This window comes from Letharia lupina (genome assembly GCF_014066315.1).
Source record: "Letharia lupina isolate WasteWater1 chromosome Unknown contig_14, whole genome shotgun sequence".
Taxonomy (NCBI): Eukaryota; Fungi; Ascomycota; class Lecanoromycetes; order Lecanorales; family Parmeliaceae; genus Letharia; species Letharia lupina.
In genome coordinates this window covers 336818-363119 of record NW_023502983.1, presented here as the reverse complement: position 1 = coordinate 363119, position 26302 = coordinate 336818, and the positions used below count along the sequence as shown (strand labels likewise).

The window sequence follows — 26302 nt, the reverse complement described above, 5'->3', positions numbered from 1 at the left end:
AGGGTGGTTGCGGTTGCGGTTGTTGGCTGAGGGGGAGGTCGCTTCGGGGGGGGATTTTGGGGGTGGAAGGAGTGGAAGGGTTTGAGGGGGTGGAAGGAGGGGTGGTTGGGTTGGTTTGATTTGGTTTGGTTTGGTCTGGGTTGGAGGGGGAGGTGCGAGGGAGGGGAGGGGATGGTACGGTTTGGGGGTTGGGATGGGGAGGGGAGAGGAGGTGAGGATACGGTTTGGGTGTGAGTTGGGCTGGGTTGGGACGTTGAGTTGAGGTTGGGGAGGAGGGGGTGGGGTGGGGAGGGGAGGGTACGGTTTGGGGGTGGGTTGGGTTGGGCTGGGACGTTGATTTGAGATTGGGAGGAGGGGGGGGGATGGTGATGTGTGTGGGACCGGGGAAGGGGGGAATGTGTGAGTTGTGGTTGATTGATGAGGCTGGTTCAGGGAGAATATCAGCTTGGGATTTTCCCCTTCAAAGAAAGACGTTGTGGATTTTCTCGAGCACCAAGGTGAGCTTCTGCAGGCACGGCGGACCGAATTTCAATGCTGTGCCCAAGGGGGCACCGTTCCCCCCTGCTTTCATATCGTACACCGTGAGCGGAATTTTGCTTTCAGAACCTCAGCTTCGGCCCCGCAAAGACCAGCAATATCGCCAGGACCCATAAACCGCCAATCCACGCGTAAAGCATCATCCGTCCCCACCACCCCTTTCCTTCGCTCATGCGCTTCAACAAGCCTATTCGCTTGCCCGCAGCCTCCATGCCTGTCGAGTTCTTGTCCAATCCTTCCGTGGCACGGTTGAGGATCTCGGTGTCGGCTTCCAAGGAGGTGGAAAAGGCCGTCGAGGAGGCTTTGAGGGATTGGGCGAGCGCGAGCAGGGAGCTGGTCAGATGGGTAGATTCGGTGTCGTTGTGGACGAGGAGTTCGGCTCGCGTCGTCTCTTCGTCGGTGGGTATTGCGCCATCTGGCGGGTTCTTGGGCCGTTTTCGATTCCGTAATGTGGATGTGGGCTCCTCTATCGCTGGCGCTGCCGGCTTTTCGGCTTCCCGGGTTTGCGCCGCGAGAGGAGCGGCAGGGGCATCTTCGCCCAATATATCTTCCTCGTCCTCCGGTCCGTAGAGCAGATCGTTGTCGTCGCCGTGGGCTTCAAGGTCGTGCAGTCGGTCAGTGAGTCGTTTGATCAAGGCGCGCTGAGCGGAGAGGGAGGACTGGGCAGAGGCTTTTTGGGAGGGGAGCTTGAGGGATGAGGAGGAATGTTCGAGGCGGAGGAGGAGGGTGCGGGCGTATTCGAGATTCTGATTTGAATACGGTCAGCTTCTCATCATGTCAATCGAAGGAAAGAGACGGGGAGGCAAGATTACAGCAGATACTTTGATGCGCTCATAGCTGGAATGCTGTAATCGTTGGTCTGCTGTATCTGCCGAGAGGATCTTGTGCTCGAGGCGAGAGAGCACTCGGCCTAGGTCTATGGCGGCTACGTCGCGGGGGTTGAGGGAGCTGAGTGGCATGATTGACGTCGAATTTGTTGGGGGGCCAGGGGGGGGTGGTGTCGAATAGCGTCAGTGGCTACGGGCTATGGCTTTGGTTCCATCATAGCACTCAGATCCATGGACCTTGAATTCCTCTGATGGAGTGACCGGCAAGAGACAAGAGCCGAATAGACAAGACTGGAAAGAGAAATCGCCGCTGAGGTCACCTTTCTTCACAGGGGGTCCCGGGGGTAAAGTATGTTATAGCTCATCGGGTGGCGCCGTAATTAGGGGATTAGCGTTTGGAAGAATCCGGTCTGGGATCTCTGGAAGGTTTTGACACATGATCGATCAGCATGAAATGATCTCCATTCTCCATCGTTCCGTCTTCCTGTTTCCCGGGATCATAAATTCAATCAACTCGCAAGTCGCAAAATTGCAATCATCATCCACCAGGTCCCGTGACCTCGCCTACAAGAAGCGGTCTAAGTTTCCCTATCTGAATGAATTAAAAGCCAAAAGCCAAAAGCCAAAAAAACAAAACACAAAACACCGTGGCTTGGTCGATCATTTCATTGCATTTGCGAGAACCTCTAACTTAAATCCACATCTGGGCGTGGAATGGGAGGAATGTGCCGCTGCGTCTTTGAAGAAAGTCAACACGAGGAATATTTTGCATCTATTGCCTACAACTGCCCCCAATACCTAGGATTGCCATCAAAGCATATTTCAGCTGATGGAGGTGAACGAAGGAGCTCCTATCTGACAATCGAATCCTTGTCTCCTCCTGAATTCGTCCAATCCACTTGCTCTCTCGCTTGCGCACATTGCTCTTCGGACTTTAGAAGCTGGTGCAAAAATGGCTTTCACCAGCTGCAAGGAATCCTATCTATGACATGACACGCTGGCTACTCGTCGACTTTATTGCTGCTTGATGTACAATCAACCCTCCTTCGGGAAGTGCCTCGGATCCAACACTTTGCAATCAACCTTACCAGCGGCGCCTTCCAATCTGTTCTCGCTCATCACTAACCTAATCTCTGGCCCACTCTAATTCCCCATTCTATGTCCCATTCTGTGTGTCCCATTTGTTGTGAGGGGTAGCCAGCCAAAGACCATCGATGCCCGTAGCTCTTGCCATCGGCCCACCACCTTCTCTTCATCTGTGGGGCCTGATCTGTGGCTTGTCGCATATCGTCTCGTAATGCTTTGGCCGTTATGTACCTAACTCCTGCGCATCACGCTCTTGAAAGAGCTCCAAACTTTCTTGCAGCTATGCTTGTCGACTTCCACCATACCGCTGGTAGCTGGTAAGGGCACCTTGCAGTCGTCTGGGTCACAAGCATAGACGGTATCAGAGTCATAGAGTCTAAATGCTGTCCAAGGATAGATCTCCCGTGAAATGTGAATGTCAGATCTTTATTTGGGGTGGGGGGGGGGAAGGCGGTCCTTATAATTGGAACCTAGGGGGACAGATCTCGTGATGGCCGGACAGTTACACTGTATCCTCTCGGTGTTTCGAGGCATATTGCGGGGAATATTTTAGGGTGCCCACGGACCGGCCGCCATCACGACATCCGTAGCATCAGAACCTTTCGGTGCTCGACCGATTTGACGAGCTTCTTGTCGTCTGCATAACCGATACCGGGACCAGATCCAACGACTCGCGCCCTTTTCCTCTGCTAAATTAGCGAGCGTTTTCGTTCCGTAAACAAGTACCGGTTCCACTTGACCGGAGTCATTCGGCTTCCCTACCTCTGCGTAAGACCTGACACTCCCAGGGAGCAGCCAGCCCAACTCTGGAGGTGCATGGTTAGTGCCTTGTGGAAAGTTGAAAAGAAGCATCCTTTACGACATGAGTAGTTCCTTTCGTTGCATCAAGATCTTGGGCTTGCAATTCGATCTCAGCGCAGTTGATATTTCTGTAACCCCACCTCTTGCCACCTCCATGTTTTTCAGCCAGTTCGGCATGAGCCGTGAAACTTAATGGTGCCAGACACTCGGGTGCTGCCCATTTGGCAAGAAGACCCCTCGCTTTCCCTGAAAGCTCATCAGCGATTTCACTGGCTTCCAGTAGGACGGTTGAGTGGATATCGGAGTCGCAGAATGCATGATGTGTAAGAAAGAGCAGCCAATGACACTGCCGCCGGGGCTACAATGTCAGCCACAACGTTTCGTTGCCGGAGAGCGAAAGCAACACCTACGATAACAATGGGTTTGGCTCCCAGTGTGTCATCTTGATAATCAATCATTAGCTCTGGATCCCCCCCCCCCGATAGAATGATGCCCGCAATGCAAACACCGTGGATGTAATCGAGGCTGAGAATGGCGTGAGAATCACCTGCCCCTCCTGCTGGCCTTTGGCGGCAAGCTTTGAACCCGTAACCAGGCAGAATGTTTATCCTGGACAGCTGCCCGAATACCAGACGAGGGCATACATCTTGATTTGTTGGTCACGCTTCTCCTCTTTCGGAGTTGGCAACTTGAGCCTTCGTCTCCCTTCCGCCGGGTCCCTAGATTCCGGACTTCTGGAAGGACGAATGTCTCACGGCAGTGAAGTGGATCGGGGGAGAGTTTGAGCCATGTGATCCCACGAGAATGCGACTGCTTTTCCCGGAAGTTCGTTACAGCTTGCAGCGGCCTACATCTATTGCGATCCGACGACGAAGGTGGGAGGACCGAATCAATGAGACGCCATTGATGCATAGGTGTAGGAAAGTCATGAAAGCTTGCAGAAGTTGTGCACATTTGCTACAATTCGATGATGGATGGAAGATGACCGGTTCAACAAGGCCCCATTGATGCACAGCCGTAGGGAACTTGATCACATCTCGCAACACTTGCCCCGAGTGACTTGGATTTGATAGACCGAAGATGACCGCAAGCAGTCTCCACCGATGCACAGCCCTTACCATAGAATGGGGCCCAGAGAATGAGTGATCCGAACGCATTTTTCCCGGTCGTTCACGAGATGATCTCTTAACCCGTTGAAGGAATGTCTTTTACTTCCAACGAAAGGATCCCGTCCCTAACCGTATTGAATGCCTCTGCTGCCGTCGAAAGCGCTCGCACGGCTGAACCAAGTCTCCGAAGAGTAATGATGAGTAAGTCACAACGCAATGAACCTAGTCGCAAAACCGCCAGACCGGAACGGCTAGGGGGGTGTGAAAAGCGATTGGTTGTATGAACCCGTGCGAATCTGCATGGAGCACAAGACTCCTGCTCCCCGCGGGCTATCGGAACATCTGTACCTCTGTCACGCGGTCTGCATTAGCTAGGCTCGAGCTTCCTCCACATTCCTCCCCCACTTCCCTACCAAAGATCTTTTTGCTTGCCGTAGGCCCATTTCCTCTTCCCTTCCTCCTCCTTCTCCAGCAGAAGGTGGAAGAAAGGGTTTTTTGTTCTGTTTTAATTTTTTTTCGGTTGCTCTAGTGGGTGCTTTGGTACGGGGATTCTTTGGCTATCACACTGCAGGAGAGCCAGCGGTTCACTTTTCATGTACGGGGATAGGTAGTAGGATCGAGTACGTACACCGGATGTGAATAACCTCATGCAGTCGGGTAACTAGCAGGAAGCAAATTCTCGTTGGATGGCAGCGAATGGTTTGACTTGGCATTAACTTGGCACGCGTGGGAAGAGTGTTGCCGTGCCGTCGCAGGTCTGGCGTGAGACAAGCGAGATGAGTGAGCCAATTTCATATGATGGGTGCAGATGCAGAGGAAGTGGTCGGCCCCTGTCACATGAATCAAGGTTTGGAGCTTAACCTCGGAGGGGTTTAGTTCGGAGCCAACTACTTAGGGTAATGATTGACACGTCACGGAAAGCATTTTAGAATTTGGGAGAAGCAATGTTATTTTTTTATTTTTTTTTGGTTTTTGGTTTTTGTTTAGGGATTTTAGGTCCACGCGACAAGGGGCAGCCGGGGGGATAAGGTAGTGTGGCAAGATAGACCAGGATAAATTGGGGCTAGTGAATAATAAGTACCCTCGTAATTAATTAATGCATGCTTGCAGTAGAGCCACCGACGTAGCCAATGATGATGATGCACTTAATTTAATTTTAATCATCTCAATGTTTTCTAGCTGGTCTAACCATGATTAAGGTACCTTAATGAATTGCCTTAGTCGAGAATTCCTTGGTGTGTGGAAAAGCATTACCTAGGTAGGTAGGCTATTCTCAATTCACTCTAACCAAAGTTGCGACCCGGGGGGACATATGCTTGCATATTGCTCTAATGACAAGACTACCTTAGTAGAAGAAAGAAACTAAGAAGACTGCATAGAGGTGTGGCCGAAGTCACTATGCCCGCAGAAAGCAGGATTTTTCACCCATTTTCCCACCATTTCCCAGGCTGACCCCCCCCCAGTACCTCAAATGGTGGTGCCAAGTGCCAAGTGCCAAGTGTGTCAGTTTGCCTCCCCCACTCCTCAGTCAACCCTCCAGACCCACAATCTTGCCTGCCCCGCTTACCTCTTTAGCTCCTGCCATTCCCGTTCTTTTTCCCCCTCTCCCCAAATAAGTCCCATGGCCCACTTTCCCACTTCTTTTTGTTTGCCAAAATCCTCCGTCTCTCTGTTACTCAACCCTCTTTTTCCGTCGCGACTACAGAAAATAAAAACAACAACTACAACAACAACATCAACATCAACATCAATAATACATCTGTACTGTCACATCTTTCTCTCCACATAGGACCACTCTGCAAACTTGGCCATCTCATATCCCACAAAAGGACTTCAAGATCTCTGACTGGCCCCCCCCACATCGGATTGACAATCACTGGACCCCAGAGTGACAGGAAAATCAGGATACCACAGGATCCCGTCAGGCTCTAGTATTTCCAAGGCCAATAAATGACAATAGAAGAGTGTGTCACTGCCAACCGCATACAGCTCCAGCATTTGGACAACCCGTCCTCATCAAAGGCATTCAATATGAGGTAATACCCTTCAGTCCCCTGTGGCTTCATATTAGATCAGCGTTTTCCTTGCGCGAGCGTTTTCTTATCCTCACCCTGTTACGTCTTTCTTTCGTCCAGCACTCTCTCTCCAGACTTCGCCCGACTGAGGCGGGAGGTCTTCCTGGACGCGCGAGGTACTCCATGAGGCCCGTGGTGCTTCCGGGAAGGTGCGACTATTTGGCTTCCATGGTACGCCCTCTCCAAAATCTGGTTCGAACTGCGGGACGGAAGGGCCCACCCTTCTTGTATTCTGCACCCTTCTTTCTTGGCCAAGTCATGAACAACACAAGCGGCGATTGCTTTGGCTCCTCGGGACATTACATTGGACAAGAGAACTCGCGCCCGCGGTTCGGGATTACAGTGATGCACCGGTGCTGCAGCCACGTTGTCAGATCTGACTTCTGTTGTTTGCTGTCTTGTTGCTGTCTATCGATGTTGGAGATAATCATTCCAAGAGGTTACGAAACTGGACTTGGACTTGGCTTTCCCCTTGAGGTTGTCATATGCACTGATATCTCCATCCGGAGCATGTCTGTATTTCGTTGTTATCCCACGGGCGGAATGGCTTCCTGGGGTACTCTTCTCATGCGCCCTTTTTGCTGTTCACACTGCAAAGAGTGCTCTCGGCGGTGTACCGCTGCGCATTTTCGGAATGGACTGGAGCCACAATTTCGCTTACAGTCACCATCTCCCTAGGAGGGACTCTGGTAAGGTTGTCCGGTGTCTCGGATATCCGTCAGACACACATGGTCCATCAGCGATGCTGGTACAGCGTACCCAGGGCGTGCTAGATACAGACTGCAGCTGCCGTGAGACTTTCTGCTCAACTGGCCCTCCAGGCCTTTCGTCTGATCTTGCTCTCAGGACGATATCCCACTCTTGGATCTGGTGCCACTGGTGCGATGCCTCCAAGACGTCTCCAAGGATTCTTCTCCAATTTTCTGGATCGCGCGGGACACAGTCTTCATTTCCTTCTATCCTGGTATGCAATGGAGAAAAGTCTACCTCAGCAGCTCAAAATTTGCTAATCAGTACAGCAGAATTTGCTTAATTGATGTATCTCATAATGTCTTTGTATTTGCTTCGAGATGAGAACCATCTTCGGCGAGCTGCCTTACTGACACGAAGCGTTCTGTAGTAACCACAAGAAAAACTCGCTGGCTCCCAGCAAGAAACAACAGTCTGGCACGGTTCTTAAGAAGAGCAGCCTGCTCGCCGGATCCCGTGGAAATGGAAAGAAGCCTCATGGACAAGGCTCCCAGCCAATGGACGCTTCCACTGGACAGCAGAACTACCAGACCTCAGGTCAAGGACATGTTGATATGGAACAAAGTTCATTTAGCCATAGCGCTTCCATCGTGAGGCCAGACCACAGGAGTTGTGATCAAGACAGGATTGCCCAGCAAGACAGGGTTGCACAATGGGCAGCTAACAGTGCGACGAATCCGGATTCTGCTACGGGACATGCTTTTCCAGGATATGACAGCGCCAGCTATAGGAATGACATGCCTGTGACCAATGTTGCACATGAAACCCCAGGAGCTTTCCATTTCCCATATTCTGATATGATGCGAGATCCTTCGCAGTTTTCCTCAATGTACCAATCTTATGGAGTAGAGGAAACCTACCATGATATGGGCGCTACCAGTGCTGGGCTCCAATTTTCTGGAATGGACATGGCCTTTGAGATGCCTCAGAGCCATGCGTTTGATATGACACAACTCATCCAAGGGGAACAACGTTACACTAATGGCTCTCCTGTGAACAACCTGGCATATCAAATAATGACCACTGGTGGCTTTTTCCCAGGTCCAGCTGAAATACACCCTCCCATGGTGCTTGGAAACAACGATGGTGGGTATGCCTTGCCTGCCGAGTGGGACCATCAAGTGATGTATCAAGAGAACGCCGTGGGCGTTTCTCTACCCCTGGAATATTCCCCTGCATCAGGACTTGCACCCTCAATGAGTTCCTCGTACTCGCAACATAGTTTCTTGGGGCAGTTACCTGACACGCCAGTGTCCATGGACTTGCATGAGGATTGGCCAATTGGAGAAGCTGGAATGAACGAAAACTTTCCACATTTCAGTGCTGGAGGCGCCATGCAAATCCAACCGGCTTTCAATCTTCCAACAGATTCAGAAAGGTTTGCATTCCAAACGAATGACGATAATCTTCTTCCTTCTGACTTCCCACTCAGTACTATAAGGCCTAGCACTTCTTTCCAGCGGATTCCTCTTCCCATGGATGCGTGGGTTGGACCCGAGATGATGGACCCGGCTTTTGGATTTTCCTCATATCCTGGCATGGATGGATCCCGACGTTCCAGTGACGGTGAGGCCGGTAGGAACGCGCGTGAGAACCCTCTCTACAAAGCTGTCCCGCAAGAGGATGGCCTGTATCATTGCCCCTTCGCGGCCACGGACGGCTGTCTTAAATCACCGGAAAAGCTCAAGTGCAATTACGAGTGAGATGTCTTTGGGAATCATTCACCTTGTGTTCCATTACTAATCATGCTCTTTAGCAAACATCTGGACTCGCATCTGAAACCATATCGCTGCAAGTCCAATGAATGTTCTGATACCCATTTCTCCTCGACTGCCTGTCTCCTACGCCACGAAAGGGAAGCCCACGGGATGCATGGACATGGGGCCAAACCTTTTCTGTGCAAATTCGAGGGGTGCGAGCGCGCCCACGAGAACCATGGCTTTCCGCGCCGATGGAATTTACTTGATCACATGAAGAGAGTCCATGGATACTCTGGGTCAGAGCCATCAAATAACAGTGACTCCCCATCACCTTCGGATAGCTCCTCCCACAACTCCCACAAGGATCCGACGAATGGCCAGAGGAAAAGAAGGACTCCAAGTCCTACTGAGAACGTGGTAGCGAAACGGGCCAAGTTGGCCACTTCCAGAGCTGATGGACAAGCTTCAACATGTTCTGCTAGCGGATCCGGATCCGTTGCGATGGCAATCCGTGAGCAGACAGGCCCCCATCGAAGCCAGCAATATCCTCCGGAGGAGTTGCTGCTGCGTGATCACCAGGTTCGATTAGATTCCCGGCTCAGGAATCGCGATTTCAGTGATCCTCAGGCCTTGAAGCAGTACCACGGGGACAATGCCATGTTTGAAAACCTTGCCAGGAAAGTTTACGGCCGCAAGTAAGTTGTCCATCTTGCGCGCCAGCGGTTATGCCTGTCCAGGCAGGAATCCAGGATCGCAATTTCCATGAGTTTCTTTTTTCTTTTCACCGGACAAAATAGACACGCATCTAAGCTGCCCCCATGGCCACTGAAATATAAAACGAAGTCGCAGAACCCAGCCTGCGCACGATACCTTGGGGTTGTGTGTGAAGTACTTTTGCTATGGATCTAGTTTGCCATCCGGATTTGGCCCATTATCCGGTTTGGGGATTCCATGCAAGGATTCGATAGGATCCCGGGAAACCCATTGGCGGCATTTTCCTTTGCAACGCCATACCTGGCAGGATGGACAGGCTCTTGATGATACACTCTGGAGGCAATTTTTTTCCGCTGCAACGGACACCGCGGTCCGAGGTCGTTCGTGATGATGCTTTCTTTTGATGACTCTCTTATCGTCTTGTGTGAGTTTCTTAAGTGTCTGGAAAGCGATTGATCTTTGCTTACGTCGGAAGATGTCTACGGAGCAGGTTCGGGGAGATATATGATCCATTTTGTGCGCTGGATGGTCTTTCCGAGTTGGCAATTAGCAATTTAATTTTTCAGTGTACTGTGGAGCAGCTATCGATCATGTTGGTATAAGTTCAGACCAAAAAGTTCCAACCAAAAGTTCCAACAATACAGCTACCTTCGACCATGAAATGTTGAGTGGGCTGGAGACTCAGGAATGTCACTTATTAGACTGAGTAGAAGGTCCTCTTCGTAGACTTTGATACTCGAATCCGGAAGGCTTTTACAGCTTGAAAATACTGGCATCGTAGAAGTCCCATTGTAACCAAAGGCTAGACGCCAGCAGCCAAGCATTTGCCCTCGACCATACGGACCCAGATCGACGCTCTGTCTCTCAACACATCGATTCACCTGACCCTTCAACCATCACCCTTAGTCCTCCCTATACACCCAATCCTCGATCCAGGATCAGGAAGCAACCCCGACGGCCCAAACGACCCACGTCCTCACCACACACACACACACACACCCATCCATACCAAAAAATGCCCCCCCCACCCGCCCCCGCCCCCGCCCTCGACCCCCCCACCTTCGCCACCGCCCAACTCTCCCTCCTCGCCGCCGACCTCGCCGCCGACACCGCCCGCACCCTCCCCCTCCTCGCCGCGCACGCTCCCAAACGGCTCGCCGCCGCCGGCCTCGCCCTCACGAACCTCGTGCTCGCGGGCCGGCGCACGGGGATCGGGGGCCGGACGGTGCTGGTGCTCGAGGTGGACGGGGCCGTTGGTGGGGGTGGTGGGGGCGTGGGAGTGGGGGATGTGGTGAGGGTGGGGAAGCAGGTGGGGGGTGGGGAGGGGAGGAAAGGGGGGGTGGAGGGGGTGGTGGTGAGGGTTGGGAGTGGGAGTGGGGGGGGAGTGCAGGTTGCGGTTGGGGAGGGGGAGGAGGGGGGGGGGAGTTGGGGGGGGAGGTTGTGGGTGTGAGTTTTTTTGTCTGGGGGGGTTTTTTTTGTCACGCAAGTGACGGGGGTGGGGATGTGTGTCGCTGATGAATGTGGGGGGTGGTAGGGTCAAGTTGGCTAATGAGGTTACTTATAAGAGGTATGTCTACTGTTTGGGACGGGGAAGGGAAGGGGAAGAGGCTGATGTGGGACGGATAGGATGAATTGGACGATGGAGAGACTGAAGAAGATGGAGGCGGGTGAATACACGACGCTGACGAGGGTGTTGTTCGGGTTGGATGCACCGACGCCGGTGTCCCAGGACGAGGCGGAGGTTGAGTTCCTCGATCAGACGCTCAATGACAGCCAGAGGGATGCGGTCAGGTTCGCGCTGGCGTCGAGAGAGGTGGCGCTCATCCATGGTCCCCCTGGCGTGGGTCGACACCAAATGCGTCCGTCCGGGCTGGAGGAGAGGCTGACGGGCCGTAGACAGGCAAAACCTACACCCTCATCGAACTCATCCTCCAACTCGTCCGACGCGGACTTCGCATCCTGGTCTGTGGCCCGTCGAACATCTCGGTGGACAACATCGTCGAGCGGCTAGCCCCGCACAAGCTTCCAATCATCCGGCTCGGCCATCCGGCTCGTCTGCTTCCCTCCGTGCTGAACCACTCCCTTGACGTTTTGACGCAGACGTCGGAAGCGGCTGGTATAGTCAAGGATGTGAGGAAGGAGATGGATGCGAAGCAGGCCAGTATCAAGAAGACACGAAACGGTCGGGAAAGGAAGGCCATCTACAACGACATGAAAGATTTACGGAAGGAGTATCGTGAGCGGGAGAAGCAGTGTGTGACCACCCTAGTCAGCGGCAGCAAAGTCGTTCTCGCAACCCTCCACGGCGCAGGCGGTTTCCAGCTGCGAAACGAGCAATTCGACGTCGTCATCATCGACGAAGCGAGCCAAGCGCTCGAAGCACAGTGCTGGATCCCTCTCCTCACAGCCAAAAAGGTCGTCCTCGCTGGCGATCACCTGCAATTACCGCCCACCGTCAAATCCCTGGACCACAGTCTCAACCCCAAGCCACAAAAAGACAACGATAAAGATGAGCCCAAAGGCGGCGGCGGTTCACTCGAAGTGACCCTCTTCGACCGCCTCCTCACCCTCCACGGCCCCGGCATAAAACGCATGCTGACGACGCAATACCGCATGCACGAGAAAATCATGCGCTTCCCCTCGGACGAAATGTACGATTCCCACCTCCTGGCCGCCCCGGCCGTGGCCACCCGCCTCCTGACCACCCTCCCCTACGAAGTCCAAGCCACGGACGACACGACCGAACCGCTCGTCTTCTACGACACCCAAGGCGGCGACTTCCCCGAAGCCATCCCCCCTTCCCCTTCTCCTCCTCCTTCCGCCGCCGGCACGAAACCCCTCAAGGCCTCCTCCCTCCTCCTCAACGACAGCAAGTCCAACCCCTCCGAGGCCCTCCTCGTCCGGCGCCACGTCGGCCGGCTCGTCGAGGCCGGCGTCCGGGCCGCGGACGTCGCCGTCGTGACGCCCTACGCCGCGCAGCTCGCCCACCTGGCGCGGGACCTGGGCCTGCGGGAGCGCTTCCCCGGGCTGGAACTGGGCAGCGTGGACGGGTTCCAGGGGCGGGAGAAGGAGGCCGTGGTGGTGAGTTTGGTGCGGAGTAATTCGGCGGGGGAGGTGGGGTTTTTGGGGGAGCGGAGGAGGTTGAATGGTGTGTGTTTCTTTTTTTCTTCCTTCCTTCTTTCTTTCCTTCCTTCCTACCGCCGTGTCTCTTTCTTCCGGTGATTACGATCTTTTCCGTGCTCCACCCGCTGACCTCCGGGGGCGCAGTGGCCATGACGAGGCCGAAGCGGCACCTCTGCGTCGTGGGCGACGGCGAGACGGTGGGCAAGGGGAGCGGGTTCCTGGCGCGGTGGGTGGGCCATTTGGAGGCCGAGGCCGATCTGCGATATCCCGATCTGGCCGATCTGCAGGCTTTGTGAGATTGGTGATTTCTCTTTTCTGTTGTTGTTGTTGAGAGATGAGGAGGTGGTGGTGGTGAGATGAGGAGGTGATGGTGGTGGTGGAGGTGATGGTGGTGGTGGTGGTGGTGGAGATGGAGATGGAGATGTGAGGGGCTGGGATTGAACACCGGATGGCCGCTGCTTTGGGTGGACCGGATTGATCGAGTCAGGCTGCAGTTTTTGATTGCCTGATTAAATTATCATGCTACGGTTGGTTGGGCTAGGTTGGCAATAAGATGGTGGAGCAAACCGTTGAGCAAATCTCTTGTGTCGTCTTGTCCTGCTTGCTTGCCAAAATCAACCAAACAGCTGGATCTCCATGTTAGGCCTTTCGTTCCCAGACTCAGTCGTCGACGATATCATCATCATCATCATCCACGCCTATCTCCCCCGCCTCCTCGTCTCCATGTCCCACATCCCTTCCACCTTTACCCTTCTTCCGACCCATCTTCCCCTTCGCACGCTCCACCGCTTCCGCCAAACTCATCGTCTTCGTCTTCGTCTTCTTCGTCTTCTTGGAATCATTGACGTTCCTGCCCAGGTGCACGGGCTCGGGCCGAGCACCCGCCCTCTCTCCCACGTAGCGAGATGGTTTCTTGAAGACCACTTTCTCCTTTGCTGCAGGGCCGGGGAAGCGAGACGGTGTCCAGGCTAGTTCGTCGGAGGAGGAGGAGGGATTGTGGGTGCCGCGGGTGGGGGAGAGGGGTCGGATTACGTGCGTGGGGAGGGAAGAGGATGCTTCGGCGATTAGGGAGGAAGGGTTGGAGATTCGATGATTTCGATCTGGAAGGTATAAGTCGCTGGAGTGGCTTTGGCTGTCGTGGATGGCTGGGGATGACGCTGTTGCCAGGACGGAGGATCGGCTGGGTGATCCTGATGAGTGCAGGACTTGCTGGGGTGTGGTAGAAGAGATACCAAGGCTCCGGGTCGAGCTCGTCGATGCGTTGGCATGGCGCGATGCATGGTCTAGAACCGGCGGAGAATCGTCGCGCATTTCGTCCATCAGATGTGGGTTCTGCTTCACGGGGCTGGTGGCCGCTTCGGCGACCATGGAGGGCTGGGTGCGTGCGGGATCGTAGGTTGAGATGTCGTCGTCTGGTGAAGATTCGGGGCTTGCTTCTTCGATGACCCACTCGTCGTTGGGGCCAGAGTCGCTGAATATGAAATTCCGCCATATCATTTCATCGTCAGGCGGAGCGTTCTGCGCATTGGACTTTCGAGATGCTTGATCTAGAACTTGCTGTTCGTTCGCTAGAGCTCTTGCTGTTGCCTGGGGGGTATGCGTGCTGGGAGGCTGCTCTTGCCTCGACTGAAAGTCACTAATGTCGTCGAGGTTGATCAAGCTCCGCCAGATCTCGTCTTCGTCCTCAGTTGGCTCAACATTTTCCTTGTCTTGAATTTCATCGGGCTGCACGGAAGTCTTTCGCTCTCGATCACCGGTTGTCCCTCGCTGTCCCTCAGCCTTGTTCATGTTCACCGCAGGTTGGTCTCCCGTGGTAGCTGCTTTATCGGCCATGTTCATTGCGAAGAGTCTTCGACCTCCGGACCCATAGCTTTGATTCTCGAGTTCTTGCATGTATCGAGACGTTGCAATGCTGAGCGGAGACGTACATGATTTTGCATCTTCAACTGGGGCGTATTCAGATATCTGCTCTTCAAGCACGTTGAGATCTTCTGGATGTGCCGATTGCTCAGTCGCAGCCCCTGGAAGTCGCCCCTTAGTGAGAGCGAAATCGCGCACGATTGGGCTACTTCTATGGTTTAGCTCTGAGGTCCAACCACGAGGCTGAGGCGTCTGCTCAAAGACCAAGCGAAACCCTCGTTCAGGCTCCGGAAGATGGTAGTCCTCTGGTAATTGTAGCTCATCCTCAGCGAGGGGAGTATTATCATTGTCAGCGATAGTCGCGGCTTCCACCAACTGGGCTACGCCCGAAGGCTTGATCTCCTCTGGACTGAAGAGACTACGGAAGGGCTCCGAAGACTCGTTTCTGAAACTTGAGGGGGCGGTAGATTCGCCTCTCTGATGTTGAGGCTTCGGTGTAGGTCCTGTATTGTCGTATTTGAATGAATTTGCCAAGGGTGAGGAGCTTTGTACTGGCCCTGGAGACTGGTAGCAATCGAGCATCTCATCTAAAATCGGTCCCGTATTCATGGCTGTTGAGCCAATCCGTATACTCACTCCTTCTGCGCTCCAATACTCATCCGCAAACCCTCCATGTTGACCTCGCGGTTTCTCGGAGTAAGATGCCATTAGCGGTGCCTCCATTCGTCTTGAATTCTGCCCATTCCAGCGGTTTTGAACGGCGCTGCCGTTCAAAGGGCGACGTCTGCCTATGAGATCTCGATCTTTGGCGTCCGTGAATTTCATCTTGACGGGCTTTGACATACGTCTCTGCCTTTCAACGCCGACCCAGTCGCTCTCTTGAAGGAGCTTGCGTCGCTTAGCTTCCACACTGTCAACGACTGCTAGAGGATCTAGTTCATCGCTCGTAGAGGGCGTTGGGGTTCGAGGTCGCTTCGAAGTTCGTTTTGCAATGGGTTCAGTTTGGATTGGAGAGGACCTCGAGGGACGACGTGAGCTGATGATGGAAGGCGAGATTGGAGGAATAGCAATACCGCTCGGTAGTACATGACCTTCGGTGTCATTGATGAGGGAACGCTTTCTTTTGTTTCCCTCATTCCTTGGCCGGAGAGTTTGCAACTTCCTCACCACACCTTGGACGTTCTCAAATTGATCCAGCGTTCTCTGGCTGGAAACCCTACATTTGGAGGGGCCTGAACGTCGGTCATCATGTACTCCATTCTCAAGCTTCCACTCTCCAAAGTCAAAGTACTGAATCTGTGGCGGAGATGGTCGCTGTCCGTTCTGCAAATTGACGCGGGCTTTGGCAAAATGATTCTTCTGTTTGACGGAGAGAGACACTTTGGCGTTGGTGTTGCGAGAGCGTGAGAGGGCGCCCCCAGTCCAGTTCATGTTCCGAGCTCCACTTCTAGCCTTGGAGAGTCTGGATCAATGCTGAGGGAGCAGACCATGGAGGAGCAGACCATGGAAGTGCTGACCTTGTAAGTAGATTATAGTGAAGAGAAATCTTAGCAATGTGTGATTGAAATGGTGTAGACGGTTAGAAGGCATGAGATTGAGGTTGGATGGAGAAAAGTCAGATGGAACAATTTCCTGCCGTGAGTGGTTACTCAAACGCGTCTCGAGGATGTGATGGCAAAGTAGACGGGTGTAGTTCCTTTTGCCACATGAATTGAGGACGCAATGCGGATGTTTGAAGATTCGGGGTTTTACTGGGACGACAATAGTCAGAAACAATATTATCAGAGAGGCCCCAATTATGTACCTGGGCCCCTCTACCTTTGTCTCTCACAATTATCAAAGCAACACAGTCTATTATGCAAATAGAAAAGGAACCAGTCGAGCGAAGCACAAGGCCCACGCCATTTTTTTTTACCACAAATCCTTGTGTGCAAACTCCATTTTAACGCCTCCAATCCAGCCACCTAGTGATGAAGGGTATCTTCCTTGAAAGCAGTATTTCTTTCCAATACGCCGAAGATGCCCATTAGACCGGCCATTTGTCCATTACCCCTCCAACACCTTCGCTAAGCACGACGATCTATTAAGTTGTAAAATCGAACATTACAATCTGGGCCTAGCACCTAAGCATCGTCAATTCCGTGAGAAACAACAATCTCAATCAGACTTACCTATGCCAGCAGCCCCCGACCCAAGTAAAGAAGGACATTCCCTAATTGGGAAGCCCATTATGTCCCTGATGAGTGAGACATCCCGAGCATCTGCAATCACTACCGCACTGGCACATCCCAGTAGTATCGGTGCAATTGTTGTTCACGGGATATTCCATGGTAAAGTACCCGGAGTTCCGCATCGTACGGGGAGAGAAGTCGTTGAAATAAACGCCATTATCGACCGACGACCCCTCGTCAAACGTCGGCTGAAGCTCAGGGCCCTGGATTGGCGCATTCGTCCATTCAGATGCTGCGGAGGGAAAAGGTCCCTCGTCCAGCGGTGGGTATCCCTGTCCCATCACTGGCTCTATATTGGTGCCATTTGTGGGAGCCACCCCATATCTAGATGGCGGCGGACTCACAGGATTCACAGCCCAATAGTTGTCCATCGCCATGATTTGGCTAAGATCTTGTACACGTTCTCTGGTCGCGTCGTTGTATGGATGGGTTGCACAGTACACGCACGTGCATCCTGGGCCGCATTGACAGTTGTTGGAATTTGTTAAGGCATTGAATTCTGCGGATGGCACAGCAGCGCTGATGATGGGATAGGGGTCGCCGGGGGGCGGATAAGGGTAACCTAGTCGCTCAAAGTGCAATCCCTCAGCCATTGTCGTGGAGTGTGCGGGGTTAGGCATGCTGTGACCGTTCATGGCAGGCTGGATTACACTATAAGAAGCTGGGTTTCGAGGCTGATTGTAGGCGACGTCCCAATCCTGTGGCCTTGAGAGTGAATAGTGGTTAGAATTCACATTGCTGTCTGGACGTACTGGCGAAGGGGAGCTAACGCCTTGGACCGTTGTTGGAGAGTGGGCTTGGGCGACCGAATGTGACTGCTCCTGGTGAGGGACTTGAGCACGTCGGGTTGGTGCTGTTGGCGTTGCTGCAGGTGTTAACTGATCACTCGGGCTTGGTTCCGCTCTAGGCTGTTGCGTTCGCATACCATCTCGCAAAGGAAGGCTATGAGATGGTTCGGCTCCCACGCTTTGACCATTCGCTGTCCTAGTCGATACACTAAGAGACATAATATGTTGGTAAAATGCTATGGATTGCGCATCGGTTTGCCCGGGAAACTGCTGAACGGGCTGAAAATTCTGGTAGGGAACCGTTCGCGATGGATCCAATGGATCCTGTATCCGGGGTGGGCGCCGGGAAGGCTGAGCACCGTCATCGTCGGAAGTTGGATCGAAGACTCGCTGTATGCGGCAATTGCAATTTCCTCCTGCGCATGCTTAGCTTCGTTTTCAATTTGCACAACCAGTCAACGCTAAAAAGGGCTCTTTCAGCGGTACAAGGAGAGTCTGACTTTGTTCACGCTTGGGAATCCTCATCATTATAACTTTGTCATCGGTGCAGCTACATGGTCCTGTAACATGAGGGCAGTCTCGCAAAGGCCGGCCGGGCTTCTTGACTCGAACCATCCATCGGTCGAAGTGATCGCATCTTGTCGCCCGGTGGCCACGCACGCATGCTTCGCTGTGCCGAGCGTCAGCGACATTCTTGTGGACAGTAGGGAAGGATCAAAGCATGTGCCTCCGCTCCGCTTCTGCACATGGGAGCGGGTAGAAAGGCAGTACTCACCATGCCCATTTAGAATTTTCGTTGTCGGTTGGCATTCTGATAGTTTCAAGAGCAGGTTTGCGTGGGTGTCGAGATGTGTAAGGTGACAGAGGTAGCTGAGCTGGTTGCGACACATGCGTTCAACGGTGAGCAACGTCAAAGCTTAGATGAATTCAGTCTATCGCTCAGGAAGTAGAATGCAAGGTAGTGATGTTTATGAGTGTGTAAGAGAACAAAGTAGTGATGGTAATGAGAGTGTAAGAGAAGAGAAAAGTTGCTTTATAAACGGAAAAAGAGAAGAGAAGGGACGAGGGAGCTTTCGGATTTAATGGACTATAAGAAATGGTGGAACTTTCCGACCCTGTAAATTGAAGAGGGGCAAAGCGGTACTAGCGGCTGCGTCGTCGGGCCGTCCCGTGTCAGGGCTGCATTAGATTTGGATATACCCAAACAATAAGGATTGAGCATCGTAAAGAATTTCTTCACATTTCAGATGATTCGCAACACGTTGGACGGTAGATGAGCATTGAGTATGCAATTCTGTATCTTTTATAGTAGAAGGATATGTCGTGCGCTAATTGGAAGAAATCGTTACGTCGCCTTCTACTCAATGCTCAAAGCTCCTACAATCTGGCCATTGTCTCCACTTCCGTTGGAACCCCAAACCAAGCCACCTAACTTTACATGACCATTGACTTTCTAACTGGCATTTCACATTCTCGCCACTTTTCTATCGCCGTCATCGTCGCCGAACCTATACACCGCCTTGGCTGATACCGTGAGAGGTCAGCGAAGGAGCTCTCTGCCCCACAATGGCGTAAGGACCGAGCTCTATGGCCACCATGTCACCCATCTTCCTTTTTATCCACCTGGGACACAGCTTGTATTGATCTCCAAATCTAGGCTCTTAAGCAAGTGCAGCAGTCGAATAGTAGGTCATCCGGGGTCAGTGTGGAGACTCTACCACGTGTTTTGGAGCTCTTCACTGCTGATCTATGGTTATCGAAGGATCCAGAGGAGACAGCTTGATGATTTGCTCATGAGAGGGCACACATTTGAAGCACCTAAGCCAGTGTGTTGTCCACAAATGTCGGTTCCGATGACCGTCAAGAAGCCAATATCAGCCAATGACGTCCTTTCACAAACCCGCACTTTCGCACTGGAGGGATGAAGGTTGAAGAATTTTTTTTTTTAGGAAGCCTTTGGCGGAGTTGGCCCCAATAGCGTTCCCACGACCACGGTTCTACAAGCCTTGGCCAGAAGAAAATTTTCGATCCTCATCACGGAAAGAGCCTGCTGCAGTGGTCATACTTGCCACGGTGCCGATTATCATTGGGTCGAAGAGGTGATGAAGACAGGTGTCTTTTCGAATTTAGCATGTGAAAAAATTGACTGAGGAGGAATATGAGAAGATTTTGGTAACTCAGAACTCCACATTACTATTTTTGTCTGCGAAAGTGGACTTTTGGTGTTCTGAGGCGTACATCTTAGCGGCTGGGGGAAGATTCCGAGCGACAGGTGCTGCAGAATTGGAGAAGGAAGGAAAAAGACAGCAGTAGCACTTGCAGTAGTCCAGTCTCGTCGTTGAATTTACCCAAGCCAGCTTTCGAACTCGTGGCTGTTCACAAGGCCCCTGCTCAACGTCTTCGCAAGAATGTTCTGGCCTGATCAAAAGTCGTTGAGCGACCTAGGTCTCGTTGGGATTGACAAGGAATTAGAAGAGTATCATGATCAAAACAATTCTGCTACTACAGCAGATGATGAGGGGCTCTGCGATAATCCCCAAAGTCGTGAGTGAAATTGACTAAGATGATAGATGTCAAAACCTTTCAGCTTGAAATTCAATGCACCTTCCGTCAGGCTTTCCAACAGACTGAATAGCTGCGGTCAACCGACGGAGACACCTAGCGCCGTTTCGGTCAAGGCTGTTCATCGTAGGGCTGAATTCAATGGATCGATAACCCCGAATTTTCAAAAATTGCATCAGCATGGATCTGAGCAAGCAATGCCACAAGATGCTGACGCGAAGTCAGAAGAGCGGCCGAAACCAAGTCGATCAAAAACGCAGGCTCGAGAGACTTCGCCACAATGGTTCACCACACCACAACCAATAAGGCGCCTCTTCGATAAATTCCCTTTACGGATATACTCTCTCAATGAGCTCCCCCAGCGGTCACCACGAAACCGCGAAAATAATACCCTCTGGATCTTTACGACGAACGAAGGTGCCCAGCTTGGCGCACCATCTTTCAACCCTGGTTGTTTGAAATGGCAGGTGAGTTGGCAGAGAAGCTGGCGCCTGGGTAACGGACTATATCTATACTGACGGAGAAATGCCAGGCCTACATGATCTTCAAGGGCATTGATTTCGTCCCGATATCTTCGAATAACCATGCTTCACCGACTGGAGCTCTTCCCTTCCTCCTACCGGCGTCAAGCACCAAGAATCCCCTAGAAGCTGTTCTCCCAATCCCTTCGACCCGCATCGAACGCTGGGTACGCGAGAAGAAGGTCAATACAGAAAAAACTGGCAGGCCTCCAGATGAAGGATTGGAAGCAAAAAATCAGCATGTAGAGGCTAGCGTCTCGACGAAACAGAAATCCACCTCCAAAGAGTCTTCAGATATGCGCTACGAAGCTTACATGTCTCTGCTCAACTACCGGATTCGCAACGCCTACGTAGGTCCCATCTCCATCCCTCACGAAATCGTTGAAATAACAGCCATGCGCTCCCAGCTCTATTCGCTCTACCTTTCTCCTCCAAACTTCGCATCCATTGTCCTTCCACTCTACGTCAATCCTAGTACTTCAAACACTCTGGCCCGAGTCGCTCTCTCCCATCAACTACGCGCCGCCGCCGAGACTGAGCTTCTCAAGCAGTCACCCACAATCGATGTAGAGGCGACATACCGAGATTGCGACAAAGCTTTCGAAGCACTCTCGGAGCTATTAGGAGACGACGAATTTTTCTACGGCGAGGAAGTGCCTGGATTGTTCGATGCGAGTGTCTTTGCTTACACACATGTTTTGCTCGATGAGGATCTGGACTGGAAGCACACAAGGTTGAGGGAGGGTCTGGAGCAATACGGTAACCTTGTGGAGCATCAGAAAAGCATTGTAGAGGGCTGGTTCGGGGACAACGCTTCAGGAAGGAGTCGAAGTCACAAGAAGGCTTGAAACGAATGATCATACTGTTGAAATACTACTTTCAACACATACAATCTCTTTAGCATTACCGAAGTTCGTGAAGCCCTCATGTCAGCATGAAGCGAGCAGAGAGAAAAGCGCCTGCCATTAAAATCCCCAGCGAACGAGCCCAATTGCCAGACCCTCATAGCTCAGATTTCGTGCGCTCCTTCAACGCCTCCAATATCGGCCCCTCCAAGCTCTCCGGCTTCATAGTACTCGCCCAACGGCCCTTGACTTGCTACACAGTGTCAGCGACCACACGTCATGCTGAAAGAGCAGGCCAACACACCCCATCCTTGCCCACCAGGAACTTCTCAAAGTTCCACTTGATCCTCTTGAATCCGAACAACCCCGGGATCTGCGCCTTCATCCACTCGTACACGGGCTCGGCCTTGTCGCCGTTGACGTCCGTCTTGCCCAGCACCGGGAACGAGACCCCGTAGTTGGTCAGGCAGAAGGACTGGATGGTGTCGTTGTCCCCGGGGTCCTGCTGCATGAACTGGTTGCAGGGGAAGCCCAGGATGACGAAGTCGTCCGGGTGCTCGGCCTTGACCTTCTTGTAGAGCTTCTCGAGGCCTTCGAATTGCGGCGTGAAGCCGCATTTGGAGGCGGTGTTGACGATCAGGACGACTTTGTTTTTGAGGCTCGAGAGGGGATAGGGTTGGCCTTTTTCTGTGAGGGGAGGGATGTCAGCAGGGTGGGGCGGGGGTGCAGTGTGATGTGGGGGGGGAGAGATGTCTGGGGGCCGTGGAGGGGAAGGAGAAGGTTGAGGACGTATGTGACGTACTATCAAGAGGCTTGAAATCGTAGAAACTGGTAGCTGATGCCATGGTGTAGGCCCTTGTGTGCACTGTATATACGCTCGAGGGAAGGGTGATTCTGAATATGCTGGTGGAGGCGGGGTATAGGCAAAATCTTGTGCTTGCTTGTGATAGAAGCCTGGGCTGCATCAAGGGATGAGCTGTTTATGTACGAGTAGTAAGACGGGATGGCGTAGTGGTCGATTATCAAACGATGTACCTCACAGTAGCTCCATACGGGCATATATCCGCGATCCGAGGTCATGTGCGGGATCGCGCGCGCCGAGGTGGGCTTTGTGCATTTCCCCAATTGTACCAACGACATACTTTCCTTATCCAGAAAGTTGCTCGATCTTGCATCTTCCGGGAGAAAGTCAGGAAGATCTAATCTATCGCCGCGTACATGTATTCACCTAAGTACCCACCTGCCTGTCAGCTTGGCGCCTGGGCATAGTAGGTAATAGATCTTGAATCGCTGAGACGCGTGTTTGTGCATTACAGTTTTTCTTGCTACTTTAGAGCCTATTAATTTCATTCATTACCTACGAGTATATCAAGCATTGTAGCGCTCCTGCCAGCTCTGCGGCTTCCGGGTATATGGCTATCCAGAATCGCCGGAAAGCCAACGTGGGAATTGGACATCAGACTGCCATCTTGTCCAAAATAATCCTTACACCAGCCCCCTGTCCCGTACCCTCGTCAATCTCCTCGATCATCACCAAAGCCTTCTCCTTCAAATCTCTCAATATGACCTTGCAGTACTCGAAACTCCTCGTACCCTCCATATATTTGACAGCATACTTCTTGACTTCATCGTCGGTCGTTTTCTGCTTCAATATGTTGATCAATTGCCGGTTCTGCGGATTAGAGCGTATGCTGTGGATGATTGGGAAGGAGAATTTCCCTTCTGTGAGATCTTCGCACAGACCTTTGTTCTCGGTGTATTCGTTGCTGGAGAGATTCATGTAGTCGTCTCGGATTTGGAAGAGCAGGCCTATCGTATTGACTAGAGGTACGAAGTGCCTGGCCGACTGGTGAGTTACTGGACGCTCAAAGAGTAGGGAGGTAGACCCACTTGTCATTGCTGCTTTCCGCCTGCATCAGCTGCACTGCCAGCCTGAAGAGCCCACCGGTTTTGTTTCCCACCATTTCGAGGTAGTCGTCTTCGCTCGGGCATGTCAAGGTGTCCCGCCAAAACAGGTCCATCCCCTGTCCTCGATGTAGATTGCACAATTCTTCCGAGTATATATTGATGACCTTAGGATTTCCAAGCTTGAGCAGCTCTTGCAGTGCAGCGAAGTACACGTAGTTTGCAGAATTTATCGTCTGGGCCATTCCGAAGATGCTGTGTGCGACTGGCAGACCGCGTCGTAGGATGGAAGAGTCTTCAACATCATCTACGAGCAGTGATGCCGTATGCAGCATTCCCACCACATTCGTAATAATCGCAAGACTCTCCGGCGGAACCTTCAACCACGCATTGAATGCCTCAATAAGTTGCTTTCGTATATCCTTTCCGGGAGAATTGAGCAGATACTCGTATGGTCCCAGCACAATCCTTTCCTTTTCCTTAGACCATGTTGTCCCACTAACGTGCTTCGCAATATTTTCAGCCGAGCTATTGAAGCCCGGCAAAGGCAAGGATTGTGTTGTCGATGGCTTTTTGTTGTGGGACATCCAACTACCTTCCGCAACTGGCTTAAGGACTGGTTGCGCAGGGTTGACATGACCGCTTCCAAGACCTGTGGAGCTCCTGCGGGGAGGTATGGAATTGGGCGATTTGAAGGCGTCGGACACCATTGTCGTAGTGATTAGGTAGTTTCTTTGCAAATTTCACATTGTTCGAGAAGACCTTGGAGGCAGCTTACTCGTGAGATCCATGAATATGAATATAAGTTGTGGCCCTTGATGGTGATTCGCTGCCTAAAGCCCACGGCAGATGATCACTTGCCCGGCGGAAGGGGCCTCATTGCAATGGAACCTCGTCCAACCGAATCACTATTTGAAAAGTACATCGCTTTTACCGCTGACAATGTCCAGCTGCAATGCTCCCAATTATGAAGAGGCGAAGCAAGCGGACTGGGCAAACAAGGCTTGTCCGTCTTGCGGGCGGATCCTTGATGTCCCGCCAACGCCATGTTTACAAACTGCCAAAAGCGGATCAAACTGCCCAGGAGCGCTTCTCACATCACCTCACAGCCAAATCAATCAAACCGAAAATGGAGTCTTTGCTATCGCTGTCCTTCGATTATTTGTCCTCCTACGATGGTGTGAAAATAAGAAAAGGTCTCCGCCAACTTGAAGGTCTCCTCGCCCAAATCTGCCTCTCAAGAACCCCCACAGACCGCCGAAGCTCAGTAATATCTGGCGGGGCGTCAAAGCAGACTACAAAAGAACTGTCATCATTAAAAGATGACCCCGCGTTCCGAGAGTTCTTCAAGCTTCAAGAAGGGTTTGAGTGGAATGGTACTTTGGCCAACCCTCCTCTCCTCGTTTCAAAGCGATGCTAATCATCAGGCTATAGTTGCAATCAGACTGATAGCATGCCTGGAGCGCCTTCTTTCCAAGGCGTCGAATGGTCAAAATGACCTCCTCATTGTCTCAACCCTGGAGCTTCTTCAAGGCACCCTCCTCATCCACCCTCCCTCCCGCTCCCTCTTCGCTCGCGAAATCTACATGAACCTGCTCCTCGACCTTCTCGACCCCACATGCTGTCCTGCAATCCAATCATCAACCCTTCTCGCACTCGTCACTACATTACTGGCTACGCCAGCGAATACAAGAGCATTCGAGACGCTAGATGGGCTATTGACTGTTACGAGCCTGTTCAAGAGTAGGGGAACCAGTAGGGAGGTAAAGATGAAGGTCGTAGAATTCCTGTACTTTTACTTGATGCCTGAGACACCGGTCTCGAATGGTGCTGGAGGTGGACTACACAGAAGTCCGAGCAAGAGAAAGGGTAGTGGAGAGAGGGAGGGCAGGCAAGCGGGGACGAAGACGACAGAGGAGAAGCAAGGTTTGCTAGGGAGGCATTTGAGCAATGTCGAGGATTTGGTGGAGGATCTGAGGGAGAGTGCGCCCTTTGGAGCGTGTTTGGTGTAGGGACTTAGGATGTTGGAGCGCGATACTGAACAGGCAACTTGGGAGCATATGCATTGTTGTGGAGTCGGGTAGCATTGCTTGCTAAGTCCCTGCAGAAATGTTCCTTCTGCGTTCTGCAGACGAAGGAGGAGAGCATGTATTTCAATTTTACGAGATTTCACAGTTGCCACTACAGCTTCAAGATGATCCTGTCAAGCAATTCCAAAGCGATATCGAACAACAGCTTGTTCATTCAAATAAGCAGGGGCGAGAACAAGAGCGAGCACGGAGACAGTAGTGGAAGGGACACTTTCACGATTATCCTTCAATTTCTTATTCTTCCACTTCTCATCACGTCAGCATTGCAACGTTCTACTGACCCAGCAAGCACACCCACGTTCTCACCAGCTAACAGCCTAATGCGGGTGGAAGCTTTGGTCACTGATCTTGACTGTCAAACAGCCGGACCCCTAAGCATCGCAAGAGTCCTCTCACTTTGAAATGTGATAACAGCAACCGCCATGGCAAGGACCTACCGCTTGTATATGATCAGCGGCATCTCCCACGTATTGTGGCGATTACTGGAAGACATATTGAGCACTGATATTTTCAAGTCCACATAGCCATCGAGGCCATTCTTGCTCGTCGAGTTCTTTTGCCGAAGACCTTGCCCTGTCAACGATTTCGACTCTGCCAAAGGTCTTGCCCACACTCCTTGAGTTTGCAACGTGCAGTGTTCTACCACATGATCTATAAATGCAGGAGTGGCTTGGCTCAGCGGCTTTTTTCGTGGCACGGTGATAGTCCTCGCGCACATTGGGTACCAGATGCGGCAGTGTACCTGCATCAAACGCTTAAAAGACCGGGCACAGGTCTT

At 52.2% G+C, this 26302-nt stretch overlaps 10 protein-coding genes across 10 annotated transcripts; 6 read left to right on the top strand and 4 right to left on the bottom strand.

The window, feature by feature from the left end:
- Positions 1-599: 599 nt before the first annotated feature.
- Positions 600-1496, bottom strand: HO133_002119 (uncharacterized protein; the record flags this gene model as incomplete). The annotated part of the gene is made up of 2 exons (XM_037293046.1): positions 600-1283; positions 1350-1496. The coding sequence occupies 2 exons, from the start codon at positions 1494-1496 to the stop codon at positions 600-602; spliced, it is 831 nt and encodes a 276-aa protein (XP_037150699.1).
- A 5987-nt stretch (positions 1497-7483) lies between these two features.
- HO133_002118 (uncharacterized protein) lies at positions 7484-8888 on the top strand (the record flags this gene model as incomplete). The annotated part of the gene is made up of 2 exons (XM_037293045.1): positions 7484-7491; positions 7556-8888. The coding sequence occupies 2 exons, from the start codon at positions 7484-7486 to the stop codon at positions 8886-8888; spliced, it is 1341 nt and encodes a 446-aa protein (XP_037150698.1).
- Positions 8889-8930: 42 nt separating this feature from the next.
- Positions 8931-9584, top strand: HO133_002117 (uncharacterized protein; the record flags this gene model as incomplete). Its single annotated transcript, XM_037293044.1, has 1 exon — positions 8931-9584. The coding sequence occupies one exon, from the start codon at positions 8931-8933 to the stop codon at positions 9582-9584; it is 654 nt and encodes a 217-aa protein (XP_037150697.1).
- Positions 9585-10614: 1030 nt separating this feature from the next.
- On the top strand, positions 10615-11049 carry HO133_002116 (uncharacterized protein; the record flags this gene model as incomplete). The annotated part of the gene is made up of 1 exon (XM_037293043.1): positions 10615-11049. The coding sequence occupies one exon, from the start codon at positions 10615-10617 to the stop codon at positions 11047-11049; it is 435 nt and encodes a 144-aa protein (XP_037150696.1).
- Positions 11050-11238: 189 nt separating this feature from the next.
- On the top strand, positions 11239-13018 carry HO133_002115 (uncharacterized protein; the record flags this gene model as incomplete). Its single annotated transcript, XM_037293042.1, has 4 exons — positions 11239-11439; positions 11496-12680; positions 12732-12747; positions 12867-13018. The coding sequence occupies 4 exons, from the start codon at positions 11239-11241 to the stop codon at positions 13016-13018; spliced, it is 1554 nt and encodes a 517-aa protein (XP_037150695.1).
- A 364-nt stretch (positions 13019-13382) lies between these two features.
- Positions 13383-17820, bottom strand: HO133_002114 (uncharacterized protein; the record flags this gene model as incomplete). Its single annotated transcript, XM_037293041.1, has 4 exons — positions 13383-16044; positions 16690-16705; positions 16754-16860; positions 16922-17820. The coding sequence occupies 4 exons, from the start codon at positions 17818-17820 to the stop codon at positions 13383-13385; spliced, it is 3684 nt and encodes a 1227-aa protein (XP_037150694.1).
- Positions 17821-20360: 2540 nt separating this feature from the next.
- HO133_002113 (uncharacterized protein) lies at positions 20361-21532 on the top strand (the record flags this gene model as incomplete). Its single annotated transcript, XM_037293040.1, has 3 exons — positions 20361-20630; positions 20696-21034; positions 21092-21532. 3 exons carry the CDS (start codon positions 20361-20363, stop codon positions 21530-21532), a joined length of 1050 nt encoding a protein of 349 aa, XP_037150693.1.
- Positions 21533-21686: 154 nt separating this feature from the next.
- On the bottom strand, positions 21687-22374 carry HO133_002112 (uncharacterized protein; the record flags this gene model as incomplete). The annotated part of the gene is made up of 3 exons (XM_037293039.1): positions 21687-21782; positions 21834-22216; positions 22332-22374. The coding sequence occupies 3 exons, from the start codon at positions 22372-22374 to the stop codon at positions 21687-21689; spliced, it is 522 nt and encodes a 173-aa protein (XP_037150692.1).
- Positions 22375-22985: 611 nt separating this feature from the next.
- On the bottom strand, positions 22986-24144 carry HO133_002111 (uncharacterized protein; the record flags this gene model as incomplete). Its single annotated transcript, XM_037293038.1, has 2 exons — positions 22986-23367; positions 23420-24144. 2 exons carry the CDS (start codon positions 24142-24144, stop codon positions 22986-22988), a joined length of 1107 nt encoding a protein of 368 aa, XP_037150691.1.
- A 257-nt stretch (positions 24145-24401) lies between these two features.
- Positions 24402-25723, top strand: HO133_002110 (uncharacterized protein; the record flags this gene model as incomplete). The annotated part of the gene is made up of 3 exons (XM_037293037.1): positions 24402-24810; positions 24869-25417; positions 25542-25723. 3 exons carry the CDS (start codon positions 24402-24404, stop codon positions 25721-25723), a joined length of 1140 nt encoding a protein of 379 aa, XP_037150690.1.
- Positions 25724-26302: the final 579 nt, after the last annotated feature.